The sequence below is a fragment of the Mobula hypostoma genome, chromosome 4 (genome assembly GCF_963921235.1).
Source record: "Mobula hypostoma chromosome 4, sMobHyp1.1, whole genome shotgun sequence".
Classification (NCBI taxonomy): Eukaryota; Metazoa; Chordata; class Chondrichthyes; order Myliobatiformes; family Myliobatidae; genus Mobula; species Mobula hypostoma.
Window position 1 is genome coordinate 27,274,795 of NC_086100.1, and position 26,228 is coordinate 27,301,022.

The 26,228-nt window shown below is 39.8% G+C and overlaps 1 protein-coding gene across 1 annotated transcript in view; it reads left to right on the forward strand.

The window, feature by feature from the left end:
• The window catches only part of LOC134345196 (F-box only protein 36-like), a 73,505-nt gene that overhangs the window by 35,657 nt on the left and 11,620 nt on the right, over nt 1-26,228 (forward strand). The window contains exon 2 of the mRNA XM_063045457.1: nt 13,476-13,584. Coding sequence (XP_062901527.1) covers nt 13,476-13,584 — 109 coding nt within the window. The remainder of the gene's footprint in view (nt 1-13,475; nt 13,585-26,228) is intronic.

Genomic DNA, 26,228 nt, shown 5'->3' on the forward strand with positions numbered 1-26,228 from the left:
CTCACAGCTCAGTTTGTTTTTATACAACCTTGCTATCTCAGAGTTTCACTAGGAGCTTACTAAGAATAGTCCAGTGCTTATTCCTCCTTTATTTCACTATATTGCATGTAACAAATGTTTCTGACAGTTAGTTCTGCTCAACATACTGATTTTAAGCAGTTTTTAGTTCATAACATATTCCTTTGTGTGATACAATCTGCTAGTAACTATCTTCCACTTCCTGCTTCCCTATTTCATAATTTTTCCATTTCTTCCATGTCCCAAGGGCTTTTCAGTAGTGAATCTTTGCTATTCATTAAAGAAAATTAAATACCAACTGTGACATACAAATGTTTAGAATCACGGTGTTGTTGTAGCACAGGAGGTGGACATTTAGTGCATGAATTTCATACTGTTTACACCTGAGGAATCTTATTTCACCCTGGTCTTTCCTTGTAGCCCAACCATTTCCAGAGTCTACACAGTTCTCTTTTAAGAGCATGATTTGACTTGGATTCCTAAGAAGCTGAGGGATGTCATTTTTTAAAGCAGATTTATTAATTAGGAAATTGCTGTTTCTGCCGCTTGTATGCCCGATCTGGTTGCCCTACTCAGTATATGTTAATAACCTTCTGCTGCTGTATCCTATCCACTTCAAAGTTTGACGTGCTGTGCGTTCAGAGATGCTCTTCTGCACACCACTGGTGTAAATGTGGTTATTGGAGTTACTGTCAGCTTGAACCAGTCCAGCCATTTTCCTCTGACATCTCTCATTAACCAGGCATTTTCACCCACAGAACTACTACTCACTGGATTTTTTTTTACTTTTCGCACCATTCTCTGTAAAACCCCAGGAGAACAGCAGTTTCTGAGATACTCAAACCACCCCGCCTGGCATCAACAACCATTTCAAGGTCAAAATCACTTAGATTACATTTTTACCCATTCTGATGTTTGGTCTGAACAACAACTGAACCTCTTGACCATGTCTGCATGCTTTTATGCATTCATTTGCTGCCACTCAATGGGCTTATTAGGTCTTGTATTAACAAGAAGGTGTACCTATTAAAGTGGCCACTGAGTGTATTTCCATGTGCATTCTGTTGTTATCCTTCAAACTGTTTATACCATTTTAAAAAGTGGCAGAGTCAGCAAGTTTTAATCCCATGTATCCAAATCCAAATCATTTAATTTCTATCAAAAAAAAACAGTGGCTACAGCATTGACTTATCAGGGCTTCCACTGTCTTTCATCCGCTAGGCTGATAAATCAACCATTTATCACAGTTCTTTTGTACTTTTTCCTGATATGCACAAACATGTATGTTTGTCATTGAGAGTTTGGAAAAACGTTTCATAATCTGAGATATTAAAAATGTGATGAAATATTATATCAGAGCAATCAACAAATAGGAATCCTTGATTACTATTAAAATAGTTTCAGAACGTAGTTAATTTTATCTCTTGTTTTTTTTCATAAAGCCTAGAGTACAAAGGAGGTTAAGTGGAAGGGTATACAGAATTGCAGACAGCAGATGACAGTTTGTTGGAGTTACAGGGGATTGAGTTCAAGAGCCACAGGGTAATGTTGCAGCTCTGTAAAACTTGGATCAGACCGCCCTTGAAGTATTGTATTCATTTCTGGTCACCTCATTATAGGAAGGATGTGGAAACTTTGGAGTGGTGCAGAGAAGATTTGCCAGAATGTTGCCTAGATTAGAGACATTTCTTATGAGAAAAGGCTGACTGAGCTTGGGCTTTTCTCTTTGGAGCATAGGAGAATGACAGGCAACTTGACAGAGCTGTATAAGATTATAAAATGCATAAATAGAGTGGACAGCAATGGCTAATACCAGAGGACATCCTTTTAAGTTGAGTGAAAGCAAGTTCAGGGGAGATGTTAGAGGAAGGACTTTTACACCGGGAGTTGTAAGTACCTGGACCACACTGCCAGGGTTAATGGTAGAAATGGATACATTAAGGACTGTTAGGCAGATGTTTGAAAGAAAAATGGAGCTCCTTGGGCTGTGTATGAGAGAAAGGTGGGTTGATAGTGCAGTAGGTTAGAAGGTTGGCTCAACATCATGGGCTGAGGGTCCATACTGCTCAATGCTAAGTGCAAGCAGTTTCAAACTCCTAGGAGTACACATCGCACACAATCTCTCATGGTTCCAGAACAAATCCTACACAATCAAGAAAGGTCACCAATGCCTCTACTTTTGGTGGAGGCTGAAGAGAGCCGGACTTTGCACATCCATACTCACATCATTCTATGAACGCACAGTAGAGGGTATCCTGACAAGCTGCATCACTGCTTCGTACAGAAATTGCACCGCAACAGATAGGAAGGCTCTGCAATGGGTACTGAAATCTTCCCAACACATTGCAGTACCAACCTACCTGCCATCAAGGGCATACATATATACAGGAATATGCCAGAGAAGGGCCAATATCATCCTACACACCCTTCTCATGGACTGTTTGTCCCACTCCCATTTGGGAGGAAGCTACATAACATCCATGCCAGGATCACCAAGCTCAAAAACGTTACTTTCCCCAAGCAGTGAAGCTGATAACACCTCCACCCACCAACTCCACCAGTATTTTATTTCTTTCAGTCACTTTATGTACAGCCTAGTATCATTTTATGGATGTACAATCAATCTATGTAGTTTATATAAGCTATCTTATGCATTTGTATTTATTATGTTCTTTATCTTGTGTTTTTTTCAACCGCATCAGATCTGGAATAACAATTATTTCATTCTCCTTTACACTTGTGTATAGGAAATGACATTAAACAATCTTCAATCTTGAATATGCATCTCAGGAAATGCTGTCCAGGTTTAAGTTGAATGGTGGTCTTGGAGGGGTGGGATCATGGGTCTAGTTATATGATGAGGAAGCATGGAAGTAATGTGAGATTTCTAAAAATCAGAAAAGTGTTTGTCAGATTTCAGAGCATTTGGGAGGATAGCCATAGTGCAAAGGAACTTAAAACTAGTCTCAATTTTGGACCTTTCAAATTTCAAATAGTTGCTAAGAATGGATTTATAGTACAACAGCACCTTTGGTACAGGTACTAAGAGGGGAGTACTGAAAGTATCGTGAACATGACAAGTGAGATGATGCAGATACTGTTAATATAAGTCCATTGATGAGTTTTTTTCCAGTGATGGGTGTGCAATGAATGCAAAGTATGGACAAAAACATACTATTCCATGTATAGTGTGACATGACACTAGTATTTGCATGACATGGCAACAGGAAAAGAAGGGAATAAATGTATACTTGATGAGAGTAGTAAGAACCAGCAGGGAGAGAGTAGATGGGATAGGTTGAAAGGGGGTACGAATGCAATACATCTACCTTGTGATGCTAGTTTCAAGGAATTATGGATTGCACTTCATGGAGCCCTACTATTCACTGTGCTTGTCTTACCCCTGGATAATTCTTACAAAGTGCAACATATCACACTTCGGCTACATTAAAATCCACTTTCCAATTGTCAGCCTATTTTCCTTGCTTGTTTAGATCATGCTGTAAGATTTGGTAGCTTTCCTCGCTGTCTGCTACGCCCCCATTCTTGGTGTCTTCTGCAAATTTGCTGATCAAGTTTCTTTTATTAAATATTTTTATTTTTACTTATTACAAACAAGCAAAAAACACAAAAAATACAGCACATCCACAAAAACCACAACCATAACAAAGTCAAATTAAACACTGAGCAGCAAAAGGGAGAAAAATATAAAGGCAAAAGTAAACATGCACAGCAGAGGTGTACCGCACCAAAAAACCTCAGTCCTCACCCCGTGAGAAAGTCCAATACAGGTCCCCATATCCTTTCATAGATGTCCCTTCTGTCCTCACTATATAGTCTCAGTCTCTCCAAATGTAAAGTATTTGCCAGTTCTCTCAGCCACGGATCATACGTAGGCACAGAGTCCATTTTCCACATTTGCAGGATTAACTTCTAAGCAATCACCATTCCAAATAATACAGCTATTTTTCCATACATATTGGCTGAAGATAGGGAGCTTGTTGCTCCAAGGATGGCTATGAGCGGGTCTGGTTCCCACCACTTCCCAAAAGCCTCAGAGAAACAGTGAAAATCCAGAATGTATAAAGCTTACATGACCAGAATGAATGTGACAAGTTGCTGTTCGCAGATTTACATCTATTACAAACTGGTGAAACATCAGGGTAGAAACTGCAACTTTTCTTTGGAATAATAGAGTCTATGTATTGTTTTAAACTGTATAAGTCTGTGTCTGAAGTTGACCGAACAATCATGTATACTCTTTAAACACTCATCCCAGACCTCCTCTGTCAGTTCTATACTCAATTCATCCACCCATGCCTGTTTAAAACCTGCAGTATTCATCCGAGCTTCATTATGTAGAATCTGATAAAAATAGGATACCGCACTACAAGTAACAGGATCAAATTTATTTATTGCCTCCAGGGACTCACGTTTGTCTAAAACTTCGAAGTTGGGTAATATTACTAACATAATCTTGAATTTGTAAATATTTGAAAAAAACTAGATGCAGAGATATTGTAAACTGCTTGTAACTGCGCAAATGAGGCATAGTTTCCATTAATATATAGGAACCTTCTCGACAAACTCCAAGGTTGGTTAGGCATGACCTAACATGCACAAAGCCATGTTAACTATCTCTAATCAGGCCCTGTCTAGCCTTAAAATACCTTCCAATAATTTTCCCTTTGCCTAACATCAGGTTTACCTGCCTTAATTTCCCAGCCTATTCTTAGAGTGAGCAACTGAATAACATTAGCTAACCTTCAGTCTTCTAGCACCTCACCCACAGCTAAGGACATTGTACGTATATCTGCCAGGATCCCAAATAGGAATCAAGCAGCAAGTTTTGTAGCTTGGATTGAGTTTCACAAGTGAAGAATAGTATAACATGCTCCTGGCTTATGCCACGTTAATTACAGGAAGTACAATAACTGACACGTTTAGCATAGAGTCATAGTCATAGATGGCCCTTTGGCCATCTGTTTCATGCCAAACCAGACCTTGGCCATCCATATCACTACAATCCATGTACTTTTCCAAACTTCACTTAATCGTTGAAATGGATCTTGCATGCACCACTTGCGCTGGAGGCTTGCTCCACACTCTCACAACCCTCTGAGTGAAGAAGACTCCCCTCATGTTCCCCTTAAACCTTTCACCTGTGACCTCTAGTTGTAGTCCCGCCCAACTTCAATGGAAAAAGCCTGCTTTCATTTACCTTATGTATTCCCCTCAAAATTTTGTATACCTCTATCAAATCTCCCCTCAATCTTCTATGTTCCAAGGAATTAAGTTCTAACCTATTCAATCTTCCTTATAGCTCCGGTCCTCCAACCCCAGCAACATCTTTGTAAATTTTCTCTGCTCCAATCCCAGCAACATCTTTGTAAATTTTCTCTGTACTCTTTCAACCTTATCTACATCTTCCCTGTAGGAAGGCAACCAAAACTGCACACAATACTCCAAATTAGGCCTCACCAACATCTTATACAACTTCAACATAACATCCCATCTCCTTGACCAATGTGCCAAAAGCTTTCTTCTATATACTCGTGCCGCCGCTTTCAATGAATTATGGACCTGTTTCCCAGATCCCTTTGTTCTACCACACTTCTCAGTGTCCTACCATTCACTGTGTAAGACCTACCATGGTTGCTCCTACTGAAGTGCAACACCTCACACTTCTCTGCATTAAGTTCCATCTGCCACTTTTCAGCCCATTTTTCCAGCTAGTCCTGATCCTGCTGCAAGCTCCGATAGTCTTCCTTGCTGTCCACTACATCCCCAATCTTGGTGTCATCCTCAAATTTGCTGATTTAGGTATCCACATAATCATCCAGATCATCGATATAGATGACAAACAACAATGGACCCAGCACCGACCCCTGCAGCACTCTGCGAGTCACAGGCCACCAGTCAGAGAGACAACCATCCACTACCATTCTCTGGCTTCTCCCACAAAGCCAATGTCTAATCCAATTTATAACCTCATCTTGAATGACAGGTGACTGAACTTTCCTGACCAACCTCCCATATAGGATCTTGTCATGCCTTACTGAAGTTCATGTAGGTAACATCCACCACCTTGCCTTCAACCTTCCTGGTAACTTCCTCGAAAAACTCCAGCACAAGATTGGTTAGACACGATGTCCTACCACGCATAAAGCCATGCTGACTATCCCTAATCAGTGACTGCCTGTCCAAATATTCATAAATCCAGTCCTTTAGAATACCTTACAGTAACTTTCCCACTTCTCATGCTAGCCTCACTAACCTGTGATTTCTTGCTTTATTTTTAGAACTTTTCTTAAACAGCAGAACATCATTAGCTATCCCCCAATCCTCCAGTACCTCACCTGTCACTAAGGATGATTTAAATATCTCTGCTATTTAAATATCCCTCCAATTTCTGCACTTACCTCCCACATGGTCTGAGGCAACACCTTGTCAGGCCCTGAGGATTTATCTACATTAATTTACTTAAGACAGCTAACACCTTCTCTTCTGGAATAAGTAGAGGATCCATGACCTCACTGCTACTGTACTTCATTTCTATAGACTCTCCTGAGTAAATACAGAAGCAGAAAATTGATTTAAGATCTCCCCCATCTCCTTAGGCTCCATACATAGATTGCTATTCTGATCTTCCAGATGACTCAGTTTTGTCTCTTGCAATCCTTTTTCTCCTAATATATCTGTAGGGTTCTCCTTCAATTTGTCTGCTAGGGAAACCTCATGCCTTCTTTTAACCCTTCTGATTTCTGTCTTAAGTGTTCTCTTGCCATTCTTACACTCCATAAGTATTTGTTCCTCCCTGGCTATACTGCTATGCAGCTCTTTTTTTTTCTTGGAAACCATAACAGATAACAGACGTAGGGAACATTGGTTTTCGAGGGATATTGTTATCTTGTTATCTTTACCTTTTATTCTGACAGGCATATACAAGCTTTGTACTCTCAAAATTGCACTTTTGAAGGCTTCCCACTTACCAAGTACATCTTTGTCAGAAAACAGCCAGTCCTAATCCACACTTGCTAGATCCTTTCTCATACAAGCAAAATTGGCCTTTCATCAATTTAGAATCTGAACCATTGGCTACACCTATCGTTTTCATATCATTTTCTGATGCCCTCCCTCCTACACTAACAGCTTAGTCATGTGTTAAACTGTATGACCTTCCTATTTCTGGCATTACAAGCATGTGGCATGAGTATCAACTCTGAGATCACAACCTTGCAGGACTTGTCCTTTAACTTGGCACCTAATTCATGTTGCAGAGCCTTTTCGTTCTTCCTACCTATGTCATCGGTTTCTACATGGACTGCAACCTTTCGAATTTTGAAAGGCCCAGACAGAGTAGATGTGGAAAGGATGTTTCCCATGCTGGGGGAGTCTAGGACAAGAGGGCACAGCCTCAGGATAGAGGGCGCCCATTTAAAACAGAGTTGCAGAGAAATTTCTTTAGCTAGAGGGTGGCAAATTTGTGGAATTTATTACCACAGGCAGCTATGGAGGCCATGTCATTGGGTATATTTAAGACAGAACTTGATAGGTTCTTGATTGGACACGGCATCAAAGGTTACGGGGAGAAGGCCAAGAATGGGGCTGAGGAGAGGACAAAAGGATTAGCCATGATTGAATAGTGGAGCAGACTCCATCGGCCAAATGGCCTAATTCTGCTCCTATGTCTTATGGTCTTATGGTGTTATGGACCTCTAGCTGCTCACCCCCTGATTTAAGAATACTGAGGACTCAATCTGAGATGTCCTGGACCCCAGCACCCGGGAGGCAACATACCATCTGGGAATATCATTCTCATCCACAGAACCTCCTTTCTGTTCACCTAACTAATGAATCCCCTATCAGCACAGCTCACCTCTTCTTCCCCCCCCAACTTCCCTTCTGAGTCACAGAGTAAGACTTAGTGCCAGAGACCTGACTGCTGTGACTTTCCTCTGCTAAGACATTTCCCCCCCACCCCACCACCCCAGTAGTATGCAAAGTGGTATATCTGTTGTTGAGGAGGATATAGGATATACAATACAGGATTCGCATCTTCTGATATGTTATTGCCACCACAGTTTTCCCTATGGTTGAGGTTCTGGTAATTTGTACCCCATTTTATTAATAATAGTAGAATATCCGAGAAAGTAATTTTCTTGAATGGCAGGTTTTGGAAAATGGGTTGCAAGGCAGATAATTTCCAGTTAGAGATGGTCATTGCCTGGCATATGTGGTTCATATGTTATGCTAATTACCAGCTTGCGTCTGTACAGGCTTTGTTGTGAGTAGACATATATTGCTTCATTTTCTGAAGAACTGTGGATAGAGCTGATGACTGCACAATTATCCATCAATGACTGTTCCCATTTCTGATGTTCTAGCAAACAAATTAGCTGAAGATAATTAGTCTTAGGTAACTTGTGTGACAGAGTTTTGCAGCATTTTCTTCTGTCTAAGATGATTTGTTCCAACAAGCACAAATATTTCCCTTTGTGCTTGGTTTGACTCTTGCCAGCAGGGAACTTCCTCCATGGGACCACTGAAGCCCATGGGAGTCAACACTTCTTAATGGAATTTTAGATTAAATGCTGCCTTGATGTTAAAACAGCCACTTTTACTTCAAGGATTTAAGTCCATCTGTTCATATTTGGACTTAATGATGAAGTTTAGAATTTCCAAGTAGTTGGCTATATACCAGTGTCACAACTGTATTGGAGCAGCTTGGCTAGAGTTACAGATCAACGAGAGCAGTTGAGATCTTGTCAGGGTCATAGCCTACACAGTATGCAGATCTCTCAGGTTTGTTTTGGCATCTCATGAAGTAAATCAAATTGGCTAAAGACTGACTTCTGTGCTGGTTGGGATCTTGGGGAAGAGCATGAAGTATTTGAGCTACAGATTATTGCACGTGCTTCAGATTGTCTTTTTCAATAACGTTAGACACTGTTGTCATTGAGGATGGAAAGGCCCTGATTTAGCCTTTTCCAGTTAGTCCAGATAAGAAATATGTATTGTGGAAATCTGAAACAAAAACAGGAAATTCCAGAAACATTGAACAAGCCAGGCAGCATCCATAGAGAGAGAAACATGGATAAACTCCATCAGTTCTCAAATGTTGGTTCTGTTTTCTCTTAAGTTCCAATATCATTCACAACTGAAAATGACAGAATCACAGTGTTAATGATTGTATTTTTTGGATATACAATCACTTTGGCCTACTTTGATACTACAATGGATTCTGGTTATTTGGGTACATCAGGACCAGTACATTTTGGCCCAATTATGTGGCTGCCCCAATTAGCCAAAGTTTCATGAAAATAGTTTAAAAAGGTATTAAAAAGAGACAAACTGAGTTATAAATTATGTATTTAAGTGAACAAATTAGAACACTACCAATAGTCCTACAGTACTACAAAACTGTATATTAGTTCCTAATGATTATCAATGGAGGAATTCATCCAGTGTATGCAATGAACAAAATCAGTGCAGACACTGAATGCAGATAATGGAATGCCTACATACAATGCTATCAACAATTGCATCCTCTAAATCTTCATTTTCATTGTAACATTCAAGATGATTGTCGATACCTTCAAATTTTTCATAGTTACTTGAAGTAGTAAAATCATTCCATTTTCTATCTCGGCCATTTCTGGCATTTTCCAAGCCTGAATTTTCTTACTGAATATTTCTTGCCAACTATCAGTGACAAAAATCTCTGCTTTTTGAACATAAACATGCTACTTAAAACTGACGCTATTTAAAAACTCCACTCTGAGCAAGGCATAGTGTCCAATGGCCACGCAAGTTCGTGCGAGTGATGCTAGTTAGAACCTGTTTGGCAACAGTCTCCTGCCCAACGAACCGGTATATTGTCCCAAATAAATGAAGGGAATCATGCTATTTTCTCAATTGTTTTGTTTTGGGCTTTAAGCGTTGTCCCAAATAAGCAGTTGCCCTGATTAACCAATGGCCCAATTAACTGATATTACTATTTAGCAACGCAGTATTATTATGTTGTCGATCTAACAGGTTATCAACTCATTTTTGAGTACACTTCATACTACTACTGACATGTTGCTCCAAGATTGTTGCAACTAAGAGTAGAATGAAGGCTATTGAAGGTTACAAACTATTTTAGAATGTAATTCTGCTGAAGATGCCCCTGGTGTCTTGGAGCTTGTCTTTGAATTTGACACAATGGAGGAAATCCATGGTTTGTCTCCATAACAATATCTGAGCAAAAATTAAAGCAATACTTTATAGACTAAAGAATATCTGGAAAATTAAATAATCATGCAAAACTGGATTTAATAGGGATGCCTGTGTGAATTGCATGATAAATACTATTTGTAATTCCTTCTATTAAAAATGTTCTGAAGTGAGCAAGATTTACTTATTTAAGATAGGCAAGAAATCCTTTGACTTGCTAAAAACTCGTTGCCTTTTCTTTTCATTTTTTAAAGAAAGCAAATAAATGATGCCAGATAAATTTGACTTCACTTCTTTTAACTTTGCAACCCTGCTTAGAATCTCAGCCATAGCTACTGGGAATTGTTAAGTTGTAGTACCTTCATATAATTAAGTCCATCAAGGAAATGAAGGACTTTTGCCAAATGCCTGAAGTGCAATGCAGAGATAGATTTTTGCTACTTCATTATTGCAAGCTTTGGGAGAATGCTCATTAGCACAGTTGTCCAAATGAAACTCAATGCAAGACCAGTCTGCAAATCTGTACCATACCTGTCTAAGTGCCTCTTGAATGTTGTTATTTTATCTGCTTCTACCTCTCCCCTTTGCAGCATTTCCAAGCAACTACTACTCCATGTGTAAAACAAAACTTGCCATACAAGTCTCATTTAAACTTTCCCCTTCTCAGCTGATAGTTATATCGTTTTGTATGGAATTCCCCAACAGTCAAAGAAATAATTAATTTCCATTTAGCACCTTGCATTAGATTCCATGACAATCATCAACCAGCAGCGGTTGCACTCCATACATCAAAGTTGCTGGTGAACGCAGCAGGCCAGGCAGCATCTATAGGAAGAGGTGCAGTCGACGTTTCAGGCCGAGACCCTTCGTCAGGACTAACTGAAGGAAGAGTGAGTAAGGGATTTGAAAGCTGGAGGGGGAGGGGGAGATGCAAAATGATAGGAGAAGACAGGAGGGGGAGGGATAGAGCCGAGAGCTGGACAGGTGATAGGCAAAAGGGGATACAAGAGGATCATGGGACAGGAGGCCTAGGGAGAAAGACGGGGGGGGGTGACCCAGAGGATGGGCAAGAGGTATATTCAGAGGGACAGAGGGAGAAAAAGGAGAGTGAGAGAAAGAATGTGTGCATAAAAAGGAGTAACAGCTGGAGTACGAGGGGGAGGTGGGGCCTAGCGGAAGTTAGAGAAGTAAATGTTCATGCCATCAGGTTGGAGGCTACCCAGACGGAATATAAGGTGTTGTTCCTCCAACCTGAGTGTGGCTTCATCTTTACAGTAGAGGAGGCCGTGGATAGACATGTCAGAATGGGAATGGGATGTGGAATTAAAATGTGTGGCCACTGGGAGATCCTGCTTTCTCTGGCGGACAGAGCGTAGATGTTCAGCAAAGCGGTCTCCCAGTCTGCGTCGGGTCTCACCAATATATAAAAGGCCACATCGGGAGCACCGGACGCAGTATATCACCCCAGTCGACTCACAGGTGAAGTGATGCCTCACCTGGAAGGACTGTTTGGGGCCCTGAATGGTGGTAAGGGAGGAAGTGTAAGGGCATGTGTAGCACTTGTTCCGCTTACACGGATAAGTGCCAGGAGGGAGATCAGTGGGGAGGGATGGGGGGGACGAATGGACAAGGGAGTTGTGTAGGGAGCGATCCCTGCGGAATGCAGAGAGAGGGGGAGAGGGAAAGATGTGCTTAGTGGTGGGATCCCGTTGGAGGTGGCGGAAGTTACGGAGAATAATATGTTGGACCCGGAGGCTGGTGGGGTGGTAGGTGAGGACCAGGGGAACCCTATTCCTAGTGGGGTGGTGGGAGGATGGAGTGAGAGCAGATGTACGTGAAATGGAGGAGATGCGTTTAAGAGCAGAGTTGATAGTGGAGGAAGGGAAGCCCCTTTCTTTAAAAAAATGAAGACATCTCCCTCGTCCTAGAATGAAAAGCCTCATCCTGAGAGCAGATGCGGCGGAGACGGAGGAATTGCGAGAAGGGGATGGCGTTTTTGCAAGAGACAGGGTGAGAAGAGGAATAGTCCAGATAGCTGTGAGAGTCAGTAGGCTTATAGTAGATATCAGTGGATAAGCTGTCTCCAGAGACAGAGACAGAAAGACAGAAAGTGCGGTTGCACTCCATCACTTTTCAGGTTATGATTCACCAACCATGAAGTTAATACTTAAGAAAATCCTTACTATCATTTATGAATTTCAGCGTCATCCCATATGGCTTGTTTATGGAACAAAGAAATCAGTCTGTAAGGATATTTCCAAGAAGACCAAAGTTCTCCTAATTGTCATGCAACAGGGTCAATAGATTTTATCAAAACAGTTTTATGACAAACCATTTTGAAAGGTACCTTTTGAGCAGGGCTTTTTCAAATTTGATGGAAATGAGGTTCCTTGGCTGTTCATTTGATGTCGTTTATATGGATCTTGAGGGTAATAACTGATGGGTATTTGGGTATATTTGTGACCGTAAGATTTTTATCAGAAGGATAACAGCTCTTTATCTTTGTTCTCCTGCATTTTATAGTGTTGATTTACGATTCAGACCCAAGTATGGGGTTTGATTTAAAGACAGTTTGCAGACAATAGAAAAATGATTGTGTGGTTGACAGTAAAAGTGAGTCATTAGATTTCAGGAAACCTATATAAATTATTTGAGCTGTTGAGTAGAAATGTAGCAGATAGAATTAGTTCCACAAAAATGTAAGGAATTTGGGGAGGTGCAGCAAGACAAGGGAATAGGCAATACGTGGAAGAATATTGAATAGGAATTTAGGTCTTCCTCTGTATTATTGACATAAATATTGCACATTCAACACGTGTTCAACTTAATAAAATTTACCTTCAGAGTACATACATGTCACCATATGCAGCCCTTATTTTTCTGTGGGCATACTTGGCAAATCTATAGAACAGTAACTATAAACATCGGTTTTAAAAAACTGTGCAAATGCCGATATAAACTTGTGATGAATGGATCCAAATTAATTTCTGGAGTATTCTTGTCTTGGCAAATAAGCTATTTTTTTTATTTTCACAGAGAGATAGCTTTAAAAGTATCACACTTCACAACTTCATTTCTTTACCAAAGTATATTTCATTACAGATTCATAATGGTTAAGATTTGTTTATTAATTACTTTAATGTAAACCTCATCACAGATTTTAAGATTATGAAAGTACATGCAAATAAATGTTAATATGCAGATCACTTGTTATGGCCTTCAATTGCATCTAAACACAGGTAACCTGGAGGTGGTGGAAGATTTCACTTCGAAGTGAATTTCGAAATGTGAATCCTGGTGAAAAAAGGAACTCTTATCAGGACTTCTTGGATGACCTTAGTCTACAAGGTGAGAGAACTTTCGAAAGTGTACGAAGTTACATTTGTTGCATATTTTGGAATGGGTAAATTATTTAAGATAGAGTATATAGTTTAAATGCATAATATTTTTCTTGTATGCCATTTACCTCATTAATCAGAAATCAGTTGTTACCATCGGCACCTTAATTTAACTGATTAAAAAGGGTGATTTCTTTCTTTGTCTGAGAAAGTTTTGAAAAGGTACAATTAAATTGAAATACAGCCTTCTGTTTCATAGTACTTTAATACCCTGGAGACAGACACAGAGACAGAGACAGAGACAGACAGAGGCAGAGACCCAAGTGATGGTTAAGGAATACAGAATATAAATCAGTGGGTTTCAGGTGACACAGATCATACTGGCTTGAAATCATTAATTTGTTATAGGGGCTGTTTTAACCCCTGAACTTCATTTGCATGCTATGTGTTGGCTGCCTGTGTGAATATGTTGGGAAGTGGCAATCACACGGCAAACTTAAGAGTTGGGATAAATTGCTCGTCTCTTAAAAGAACATAGTTTAGTACCCTAAAGAACAGTTCTTAGCCCTAAATTTATTTATTGTTCATGTTAATAACACGGAGAGGGGGGACTTCCGGGTCATCAAGGGAATGGCGGCGTAAGGAAAAGGTCTCTCGACAAAAAAGAAGGTAAACTGCCCCAAAATGGAATTTAGACAAATACTTAATATTGCATAATTATATTAATAAAAGGGGCAAGGATGATGTCTAAGAACAAGAATAAAAAGTCCGCTTCGAAGGCTGATAAACATAAAGAGATGCAGCAAGGCGACGGGCCTAGCTCCCCCACGGCAAGCCAGGACGGAGATAATGAGGGGGAATTGGTGACTCTGTCTTTGATTCTCGGAGAGATTCGCGAGTTCCGACAAGATAACAGCAAACAGCTGGAAGATATTAAAGGAGAAATAGTAAAAACTAACTCGCGGATAGATGAAGCCGAAGCGAGGATTGTTGGAATTGAAGAGAAGCTACAAAACGCCGAGGAAGTGATAGCAGAAATGCTGAAGCTACAAGACCAGCTCCAGTGGAAACTAATAGATCAAGAAGGCCACTCGAGAAGGGAAAATGTAAGGATCTGCGGAGTTCCCGAAGGAACCGAAGGTAAACCCAGATTGATGATTCCCTTCGTGGAGAAGCTGCTTAGAGAGAATCTTGATATACCGGCCGCAAAAGACCTACAGATAGAAAGGGCTCACCGCGCGTTGGCACCACAGCCTCTGGCAGGCGCCCAGCCCAGATCGATTCTGATCAGATTTCTCAGTTACAGAACGAAGGAAGAGGTGCTTAAAAGAGCATGGCAAAAGAAAGGTTTCATGTGGAACAACTGCAAAATCAGTTTAGACCACGACTACGCACCGGGGATTCTTGCCAGACGGAAGGAATATACGGAAACACGGAGAGTCCTGAAGGAAAACAACATCAGATTCCAGACCCTGTATCCAGCTCGGCTGAGAGTCTTCTACGACGAAGGGACAAAAACTTACGCTACGGTGGAGGAGGCAACGTTGGACCTGGCGGACCGGGGACTACCTATTAAAGTTATCACCCAACCGGAGTTGCTACTGGAGAGGATTCGGCAGAAGTCGTGGCAGTTAGTGGGGCGAGGACGCTCCACTCGAACCAGAGTGTCAAACTACAAGGAAAAGCTGCAAATATTCAGACGCGAATGTACAGAGAATACAGATTAATTAAGAGAAATGACTGAAAAGAGTAAATCGGACTTAAAAGTAAAATGAAAACTGGTAACTGAAAATAAACTAGGCGGAATAACTTGAATGATAGCAATATGGTCGAGACATAAATAGGAGAAAATTCTCTATGATTATTCAAACTGCTGAGGGCCCTCTAACACAGGGTGAAGATAGAGGTTATCCCTCTGAACTGAGGCGGATCGGTGCTCAGGCCTCACTGTGGGAAGTCGGGAAAAATTTTCAAATGTTATACGTTCAGAAATGTCTAGGGTGTGGTTATATGTCTTGGTTTACTGTTGAGAAGGGATTGCTTACTGTTTGGTTAGAAAAGGAGAGTGCTTTTTTTCTACTAGAGAAAAATGCAAACTGAATTGGTAAAAATAATTTCCTATAATGTTAATGGGGTTTTGAATCCAATTAAAAGAAATAAGATTATGTCTAAATTGAAAAAAGAGAGGGCACAAATAGCTTTCCTCCAGGAAACACATATGAGCCAATCTGAACATGGAAAATTAAAAAGAATGGGCTTTAAGCATGTATTTTATTCATCATATAAATTGAGTCACAAAAGAGGGGTAGCTACTTTAATATCAAGTACTCTTAATTATGAACATATTTCAGAGACTAGAGACAAAGAAGGACGGTTTGTAAAAATCACAGGAAGAATAGAAGGTACAGAAATAACATTGCTGAATGCTTATGCTCCTCCAGGTAGTGAATGGTCATTTTATAGACACATTTTTGACCTAATGGTCAGTTCTCGAGGGGTAGTAATTTGTGGAGGGGATTTTAATATTAGATTAAATCCTATATTAGATTCTTCAAGAATAGTTACTCAGAATAAACCTCTGACTCGGAAAGTGAATTCATTGATGGAGGAGTTGGGAATTATAGATGTCTGGAGGGAATTACACCCTACTAGTAAAGATTATACATATTACTCTTTCCCTCATTCAGCCTATTCAAGGATAGACTATTTCTTTATCTTTAATACAGATAGACTCAGGATAAAAAACTGTAATATTGCAACAATTGATCTGTCGGATCATAGCCCAGTCTCTATGTCTCTAATCCTGGAAAGGAAAATGAGGAAAACACTATGGAGGCTAAACTCACATATACTCAATAGCCCAAAAGTAATGGAGAGATTACGGGGAGAAATCAAAGAATATCTAGACCTTAATGACACGGGAGAAACATCACCAGTGATTTTATGGGATACATTGAAAGCTGTACTGAGAGGGAAAATTATTTCCATTACTACTCACATGAAAAAAATCAATGCACAAAAATTAGCAGACCTTCAAGGAAAATTAAAACAACTTCAAGTTGTAGATAGCAACAAAAGTAATTCAAATCGAAAACAGGAAATTAGGAAATTGCAAAGTGAAATTGATGATATTTATACGTTGGAAACTCAAAGAAATTTTCTTTACCTGAGACAAAAGAATTATGAAGTAGGAGGTAAATCAGCTAGATTATTAGCATATAAATTACGAAAACAACAAGCAGACAATACAATTCATAAAATAAAGAATCCAAAGACAAAGCTTGTGGAGAGTACAATAGGGAAAATTCAAGAGAGTTTTGAAACATATTATCGAGAGCTGTACTCCCAACCCCGGGCCCCCAATGAGCCCTATATAGACAGTGTATTGAATTTTTTAGATCTACCTAAACTTACAGATTTACAAAATGAAAGTTTATTAGAACCAGTAACTGTCAAAGAACTGAACGTGGCCATCTCTAGGTTAAAGGCTGGAAAGTCCCCGGGTTCTGATGGGTTTACCTCAGAGTGGTACAAGTCCCTGAAGACACAGTTAGCCCCATTACTACTTAACACCTTTAATTGGATCTTGCAGAGAGGAGAAACTCCACCTTCCTGGAGAGAAGCGATTATTTCAGTTATTCCTAAAGAGGGTAAAGATAAACTAGAATGTGGCAATTATCGGCCAATTAGTGTTCTTAATTTAGATTACAAACTATTTACATCTATATTAGCGCGCAGATTGGAAAAGCTTTTACCTGGCCTAATCCATTTAGACCAGACTGGATTTATTCAACAAAGACAAACACAGGACAACATAAGGAGAACTCTGCACATATTAGAACAGGTTAATAAGAATGAGACAGAGACAATGGTAGTAGGATTGGACGCTGAGAAAGCTTTTGATTCGGTTAGTTGGGCATTCCTATACAGAGTGTTAGGAAGATTCGGCTTTCAAGAAAGGTTTATTAAAGTAATTCAGACTCTATATGACAGCCCTACAGCCCGAATTAAGATAAATGGGGACCTCTCTGACTCCTTCATTTTAGAGAGAGGCACTAGACAGGGATGCCCAATTTCTCCTCTCCTTTTTGCGCTATATATTGAACCACTTGCCCAACTAATAAGACAGAGCGAAATCGTAAAAGTTATCAAGCTGGCAGGGATTGAACAGAAAGTGGCGTTATTCGCAGATGATGTTTTGGTCTACCTGAGTGAACCAGAAAAATCATTTATAGGATTGTTTACACTGTTGGATGACTTTGGGAAAATATCAGGTTATAAAATAAATGTAAAGAAAACGCAGGTTATGTCCCTAAATTATACACCATCCAAAAAAATTGCAGGATACATACGATCCTAAGTGGGAAGCTAAATCATTAAAATATTTAGGAATAACCCTGCCGAAGGATCTTTCAACACTGTCACAGGTAAATTATGGGCCATTAATCTCAGAGATAAAAGCAGATATACATAGATGGAATCTTATCCCCTTTTTAAGTTTAAATTCAAGGATAAATACTATAAAAATGAATATTCTTCCTCAGTTATTATATCTTTTCCATACTTTACCAGTGGAGGTGGATGATAATCAATTCAGGGAATGGGACAAATGGATTTCCTGCTTCATTTGGCAAGGAAGGAAACCTAGAATTCGATATAACACCTTACAGTTAGGGAAGGAAGGAGGAGGTATGGTTCTTCCTTGCCTGAGAAATTATTTTTATGCCTCACAGATAACCCCTCTGTTATATTGGTGTAATAGGGAATATAAGGCTAGATGGAAGGAAATAGAATTTGGATTAGTTGACAGTTTTCCTCTTCAGGCCTCAATAGCTGACAAAGGATTGATGGCCCAGTTGGAAAAATTTAATAATGGTTGGATAAATCTTACATTAAAAGTATGGCAGAAGGTGGTTAATTCATGTGGAATTAATAACATGTTAAAACTCTTTAGATGGTGTGCATATGATACCGAATTCCTTCCCAACAGAGGAGATAAAAGATTTGAGCTATGGATAAAGAAAGGTCTTACAACCTACCTCTCATTTATAGATAAAAGAGTATTACAAAGTTTCCAAATCCTGCAGGACAAACATGGCCTAGAACATAATGACTTTTTTAGGTACCTTCAAATACGAAACTATGTTAACCAGAGTTGTAGATATACAGACCTATCAACAGTAGAATTAGAATTTTTCAAGATTCTGAATTCGGCTTGCAGTTCAATACCTAGTAAATCAGTTTCTCGCCTATATAATGCACTCTCCCATGCTAAAAATGTAAATACACTGTATATTAAAGAGAAGTGGGAGAAAGAAGCGGGGTTGGTACTTTCAGAGGAGGCTTGGGGGAAAATCTGCAGTTTTCAATGGTCCTTGACTAATTCTTTGACTTGGAGAGAACATTGTTGGAAAAACATTATAAGATACTTCAAGACCCCATATCAGGAAAAATATAAAGATACAAATGTGATGTGTTGGAGAAGGTGCGGCTCCAAGGAGGCAAATCATTTTCATATTTTCTGGGATTGCCCTAAATTAAGTCTATTTTGGGAAGGTATTCATAGAACATTAGTTAAGGTACTTAGGTCCCAGATACCTCTGAACTTTGAGACGCTCTATTTGGGGCATGTATTGTTCCTTGAACAGAAGGAAGATATAAAGTTGCTGCAGGCCCTCTTAGCGGCAAGTAAGAAATCAATCACTAGAAAATGGCTAAATCCAATACCACCTACATTAGAAGATTGGTACGAAATTATCTTGGAAATACTTAAAATGGAAAAGTTGACTTACTCCCTGAGAACTCAAAAAGAAACATTTTATCAAATCTGGAATAAATGGATTGAATATATAACCCCAATGCGAGCAGACTTTAGATGACTCTCCTAATGATTTATATTGCTCTTCTCATCAACACAGTAATATTGCTAACGTAAGCACCCCTAGTCTAAATGTTTGTTTTTTTTTTGGAAAATAGAGAATTAACACAAGTAAAGGGAAAGATTTGGGAAAGGGATAAAAAAAAAATGAAAAAATTAAGTAAATAAGTACATAGGGATTGGATAATTATGTCTGCGGGCAGGAACAAGCACGAACAAATTGGGATATAAACACCTACAATGGTTGGTATGTAGGCTTGTATGCAACATTTTGGACCAGTGGAAATGGTCCAGAAGGGTTGTATGGAAACTATTATTACCATTTTTCTTAACAACTAATTTCATTACTTAGCCTAATAGGTTAGATTTACCACAGTACATAATTATCTATTTAAATGTTTATTTTCCTTTTATATCATCTCAATGTGTACTTAAGAATGTATAAATAATTGTAGTTTTATACATATAAAAAAATGGAAAAGGTTATATGTGTGAAAAAAGTACATGATAATTGTGAATTCCTTATCCAAATAAAATAAAATTAAAAAAAAAATAAATAACACGGAGAAAGGGTATTTAATTTGATATGACACCTAAAAAAATGGAAAAGCATATTATGACGAGGATATTGTGACCCTGCAATGGTATGTAATGTGGATGGACAGAGTGATTGTTTAAATGCTTGACAAATGGAGTTCAAACAGGAATGTGAGAGATGGAGACCACTAGAGGAAAGGAAATTCTGTAATGAACCAGATTTGATTAGGGAGCATAACGTAAAGAATGTCTTAGGATGCAGTGATCATAGTTTGAGAGGGAGAAGCTAAAGTTAGATGTTTCAGTATTGTTTGTAGTTCAAAGTACATTTATTACCAAAGTATGTACACTATATACAACCTTGAGATTCATCTCCTTACTGCAGCCACAAAAGAAAGAAACCCGAAAGAACCCAATAAAAAAGGAAGACCGTGAAGCTTCCAGTGTGGAAAAACAAACAAATCGTGCAAACAATAAATAAAAGTAAGCAAATAACATTCAGAACAGAAGTTCACAAAAGTAATTCCACAACCGCGAAGCCAGTCATCACTGCAGCCAATCCAGAAGCCTATTACTTGCAGGCTACAGCCTCAGTTCAGTGCAAAGACGAGTGAACCTTGCGGAGCAGTGAGCTGAACACCAGCCCATGCCTTGCCTCCAGCCCCAACACCTTGAACTTTTCAATCTGGTCCAGTACGTAAATCAGAAAACCTCGCATCATTCCTCACTCTCAGACCTGGGCCCAGGACCCGACACTTCGAATCTTCCTCATCTCACCTTGGTTCTGCTGCATCGAACCTCCTCCAAGCCCGCTCCAGCAATGACCAAACATTGGCTCATTCCCCGCTCTCAGGCTCAGGCCCTGTCGCCTCGATTTTGCCCGTACCTGCCACATCGCAATGATTCTGCACCTTCGAGGCTTCTGTTCACACCCAACAATGCCATGCCATAGCAGCAGTTCAAAAGCTCAGTGATTTCAGTGATTGTATCTGAGAAAAAAATGTTTACTATAGTAATTTGTAGTTTTGTTTGCTACCAGCAAGTTGTCACTGTGTTTCACCAGTGCCATCTTAAACTGGAAGTATTACAGTGGAGTAAAAGGAACTACAGAGGCATGAGGGAGGAGCTGAGCAAGGCTTATTGGAAGGGGACACAAGCAGGAAGACAGCAGGATGAATTTTTTCAGCTATATAGAGTAAAAGAGAGGTGAGAGTGGGTAGAGGACTGCTGGAAAATGATGTTGGAGAGATAGTAATAGGGGCAAACAAATGGCGGATAAACTTATTAAGTATTTTGTGTCAGTCTTCGCAGTGGAAGACATGACCAGTATGCCAGAAACTCAAGAATGTCAGAGGGAAGAAGCGAGTGTAGTTGCTGTTACTAAGGAGAAGGTGCTTAGGAAGCTGAAAGGTCTGAAGGTAGATAAGTAATCAGATGGACTACACCCCAGGGTTTTGAAAGAAGTAGCTGTAGAGATTGTGGAGGCATTAGCAATGGGCTTTCAAGAATCATTAGTTTCTGGAATGGTCCGGAGGACTGGAAGATTGCAAATGTCACTCCACATTTCAAGAAGGGAGGGATGCAGAAAAAAGGAAATTATAGGCCAGTTAGCCTGATTTCAGTGGTTGAGAAGATGTTGGAGTCCATTATTAAGGATAAGCTTTTAGAGTACTTGGCGGTATATGATAAAATAGACAAGTCTGCATGGTTTCCTTAAAGGGAAATCTTGCCTGACAAACCTGTTGGAATTCTTTGAGCAAATAACAAGCATGATAGAGAGTCAGTGGGTGTGGTTTATTTGGATTTTCAGAAAAGCTTTGACAAGGATCCGCACATGAGGCTGCTAGACAAGATAAGAACCCATCGTATTACAGGAAAGGTACTAGTATGGATAGAAGATTGGCTGACTGACACGAGGTGGAGTGAGAATAAAGGGAACCTTTTCTGTTGGCTGCCGGTGACGAGTGGTGTTCCACAGAGGTCGATGCTAGGACCACTTCTTTCACATTATATGTCAATGATTTGGATGATTGAGTTGGTGGCTTTGTGGCCATGTTTGCAGACGATACAAAGATTGGTGGAGTGGCAGGTAGTATTAAAGAAGCAGTGTGTTCGCATAAGGGCCTAGACAGATTGGGAGAATGGGGAAAGAACTGGCAGATAGAATATAATGTAGGAAAATGTATGGTCATGCATTTTGGTAGAAGGAATAACGGTGTAGTCTGTTTTCTAAACAGGGAGAAAATTCAAAAATCAGCGGAGTAAAGGGACTTGAGAATTCTTGTGCAGGATTCCCTGAAGGTTAACTTGCAGGTTGAGTTGGTAAGGAAGACAAATGCAATTGTTAGCATTTATTTCAAGAGAACTAGAATATAACAGCAAGAATGTAATGCTAAGGAATTCGTCAGACAATATTTGGAGTATTGTGAACAGTTTTAGGTTCCTTATCTAAGAAAAGATGCGCCGCCATTGGACAGAGTCCAGAGAAAGTTAACGAGAGTGATTCAGGAATGAAAGAGTTAACATATGAGGAGTGTTTGATGGCTCTGGGGCTATACTCAGTGGAGTTTAGAAGAATGATGGGGGGGGGGATCTCGTTGAAACCTATCGAATATTGAAAGGCCTAGATAGAGCGGATGTGGAGAGGATGTCTCCTATAGTTGGAAAATCTAGTACCATAGGGAACAGCCTCAGACTAGAGGGACATCCATTTAGAACATAGATAAAGAGGAATTTCTTTAGCCTGAGGGTAGTGAAGCTGTGGAAGTCATTGCTATGTCATTGACTATATTTAAAGTGGAAGTTGATAGTCAAGGTGTCACAGGTTATGAGAAGGCAGGAGAATGGGTTGGAGAGGGATGGTACCTGTGCTATGATGGAATGGTGGTGCAGACTCGAGGGGCCAAATGGTCAAATTGTGCTGCTCTGTCTTACGGTCTTAAGCACTTCAGTAGGTGGAATCAGAAGGTAGAATGTCATCTAAATGGAGAAAGATTGCAAATCAGTGAAGTATAGAGGGATTACGTGTTCTAGAGAATAAATCACAAATATCAAACAAGTAGTTATGAAGATAAATTACATTTTGGTTTAATTGCAAATGGTTTGGAGTTTAACAATAGGAAGGTTTTGTTGTACTTGTGTTAGATGAAGCCACACCTGGAATATTATCACAGTATTACTTACTGTTAAAAAATGATATAGTACCATTGGACGCAGACTAAAGGATATTCATGAAGCTAATTCTGGAGAGGAGAGGGTTGTCCTTTCATAGAGGTTGTATTCTTTGGAGAATGTGGAGGTTGTATTATTTCTTAGAAGAAAGATGTATAATCTTAATGAAGCCGAAGATCCTGAGGGAGTGTTACAGTGTTAAGATAGAATTATATAGCACTGATATAGGCCCTTCTAGCTCACGTCATCCATGCCCACCAACACATTTGCCTGCATTAGTCCCAAGTCCCTCTATGCCTTTCCTACCCTTGCATCTATCCAAATGCCTTTATAATGGTTGTTGTAACTGTTGTGACAAAGAGATTTGAAAGTGGGAGGGGGAGGGGGAGATTCAAAATGACAGGAGAAGACAGGAGGGGGAGGGATGGAGCCAAGAGCGGACAGGTGACTGGCAAAAGGGACACGAGATGATCATGGGACAGGAGGCCCAGGGAGAAGGAAAAGGGGGAGGGAGGGAAACGCAGAGGATGGGCAAGGGGTACAGTCAGAGGGACAGACTTCCTCCCCTTCCTGTCTTCTCCTGTCATTTTGAATCTCCCCCTCCCCCTCCCACTTTCAAATCTCTTACTAGCTCTTCCTTCAGTTAGTCCTGACGAAGGGTCTCGGCCCGAAACGTCGACTGTACCTCTTCCCAGAGATGCTGCCTGGCCTGCTGCATTCACCAGCAACCTTAATGTGTGTTGCTTGAATTTCCAGCATCTGCAGAATTCCTCGTGTTTACGTTTATAAAAAGGACCTTTTCTGGTTGACTGCTGGTGACAACTGGTGTGTTGCAGGGGTTGGTGTTGGGACTGCTTCTTTTCACGTTGTATGTCAATGATTTGGATGAATTAATTGGTGACTTTGTGGCCAAGTTTATGGCAATACAAAGATAGGTGAAGGGCCAGGTAGTGTTGGGGAAGCAGGATGTCTGCAGAGGGTCTTAGACAGATTGAGGGAATAGACAAAGATGTGACAGGTGGAATATAATGTAGGGAAATGCATGGGTATGCACCTTGACAGAAGGAATAAAGGTGTAGACTATTTAGTTAATGGGGAGAAAATTCAAAAACCAGAAATGCAGAGGGACCTGGGGGTCATCATCTCTGAAGGTTAACTTGCAAGTTGAGTCAGTGATAAGGAAGGCGAATGCAATGTTAGCATTCTTTTCGAGAGCACTAGAATACAAAAGCAAGGATGGAATGCTGAGGTTTTGTAAGGCATCAGTCAGACTGCACTTGGAGTATCGTGAGCAGTTTTGGGCACCTTATCTAAGAAAGAATGTGCTGGTATTGGAGGGTGTCCAGAGGAAGTTCACAAGAATGATCCCAGGAACGAAAGGGTTAACATATGAGGAGTATTTGATGGCTCTGAACAACTACTCACTGGAGTTTAGAAGAATGAAGGAGGAATTTCATTGAAACCTATCAAATATTGAAAGCTCTGGATAGAGTGGATGTGGAGAGAATGTTTCCTGTAGTGTGGGAGTCTAAAGCCAGAGGGTACGGTCTCAGAATTGAGGAATGTCTATTTAGAGAAGGGAAGAGGAGGAATTTCTTTACCCATGGGTGGTGAATCTGTGGAGTTCGTTGCAATAGATGGCTGTGCAGACCATGTCATAGGGTATATTTAAGCCAAGGTTGATCAGTTCTTGATTAATCAGGGCATCAAAGATTACGTGGAGAAGGCAGGAGAATGTGTTTGAAAGGGATAATGATGCAGCCGTGATGGAATTGCGGAGGAGATTTGATGGGTGGACTAGTCTAATTCTGCTCCTATGTCTTAGGGTCTTCTAGTCCTTTTACCTTTTTGTGCACTTGTTATTCAGCATAGTACAGATGGGCTTAAACCTTTTGATTCCTTCAATGTTGCAGTTACATAGACATATAGGTGAATTTATGATTGCCAGGTGAATCATTACGAATTTTACTTCTGCAGCAAAACCAATGAAATAGGGGTCATTGGTTTAAGTGAATTTTTCTATTTGGATTTCCTTTGGTGTTTTGTTCTTCAAGCAATAACAAGATCTTCACTTTTTATATTGTTCCTCTTTCTTTATCATTGCCTATATATTTTCAAATTAATATTGAGCACAAATAGATGATATAAATGCACAATGATTACAAAACAATTTAATCTATGGAGATAAATTGATAAATAATTTGGTCCAAAGCAAATCCTTTGAGACTGTTTTTGTTTCTATAATCCTGTAATTCCTAGTGTTTGCTGACAAGTGATTTTATTGCCCTGATCCATCTTTTGAGAAACTCAGTTTTTTTTCCACTCTCTCCTTTTCTCTCTCTCTGCTCATTCTCTTCCCAGTTAGGGTCCTAGAACCACTGATTCCCTGACTTCGACATCAAATAATACTGGGCGGCACATTTTTGACTATGAAAATGTGTAAAGCATGATCTTTATGCCCAGAACCTTGGACAATAGTTGCAAATGAAGCTTTTGGCACTGGTGCAGTATAATTTCTAAATAAATCTTTCATGGATTAATATTAAACTAGTACAATTTTGGAATAGAGAGGCTTTATGATTTTCTTTTCTTCTCAAAATGTTTTGAAGTGTTGTCAATTCCAGAAAGCAAGAAATTTTCACTGTGTTAGGAAGCAACTAAATAGCATTCAGGATCTTAGTTTTAGCAAACAATTGTTGGAGGAAAAACTACAAAGTGGCATAACAAACTTTGATCAGTTTGAAGTTAAAATATTAACCGTTATTAATCTTTCCAATCTTAGTGCTTTCATGCAATCAGACTTGCAAAACTGATCCAAATTTACACAGAGCTTACTGAGGATGTTGCAGTAACATAGGGATGACAAGGGGTAAGTGAGAATCAACAGGCATAGCATTCAACGTTTAGAGTTTTTTGTAGATTTAGTCGAAATTTGAGATTGAAAGTATTCCCAAAAGCAGGAAATTTATGCTGGGTGGTAATAAAAGGGTAGTGTTGACTTTGACCACTTGTGTGATGTCATTGTAAATCTGGTACTCAAGTCCACAGGACTTGATTCATAGCATTGT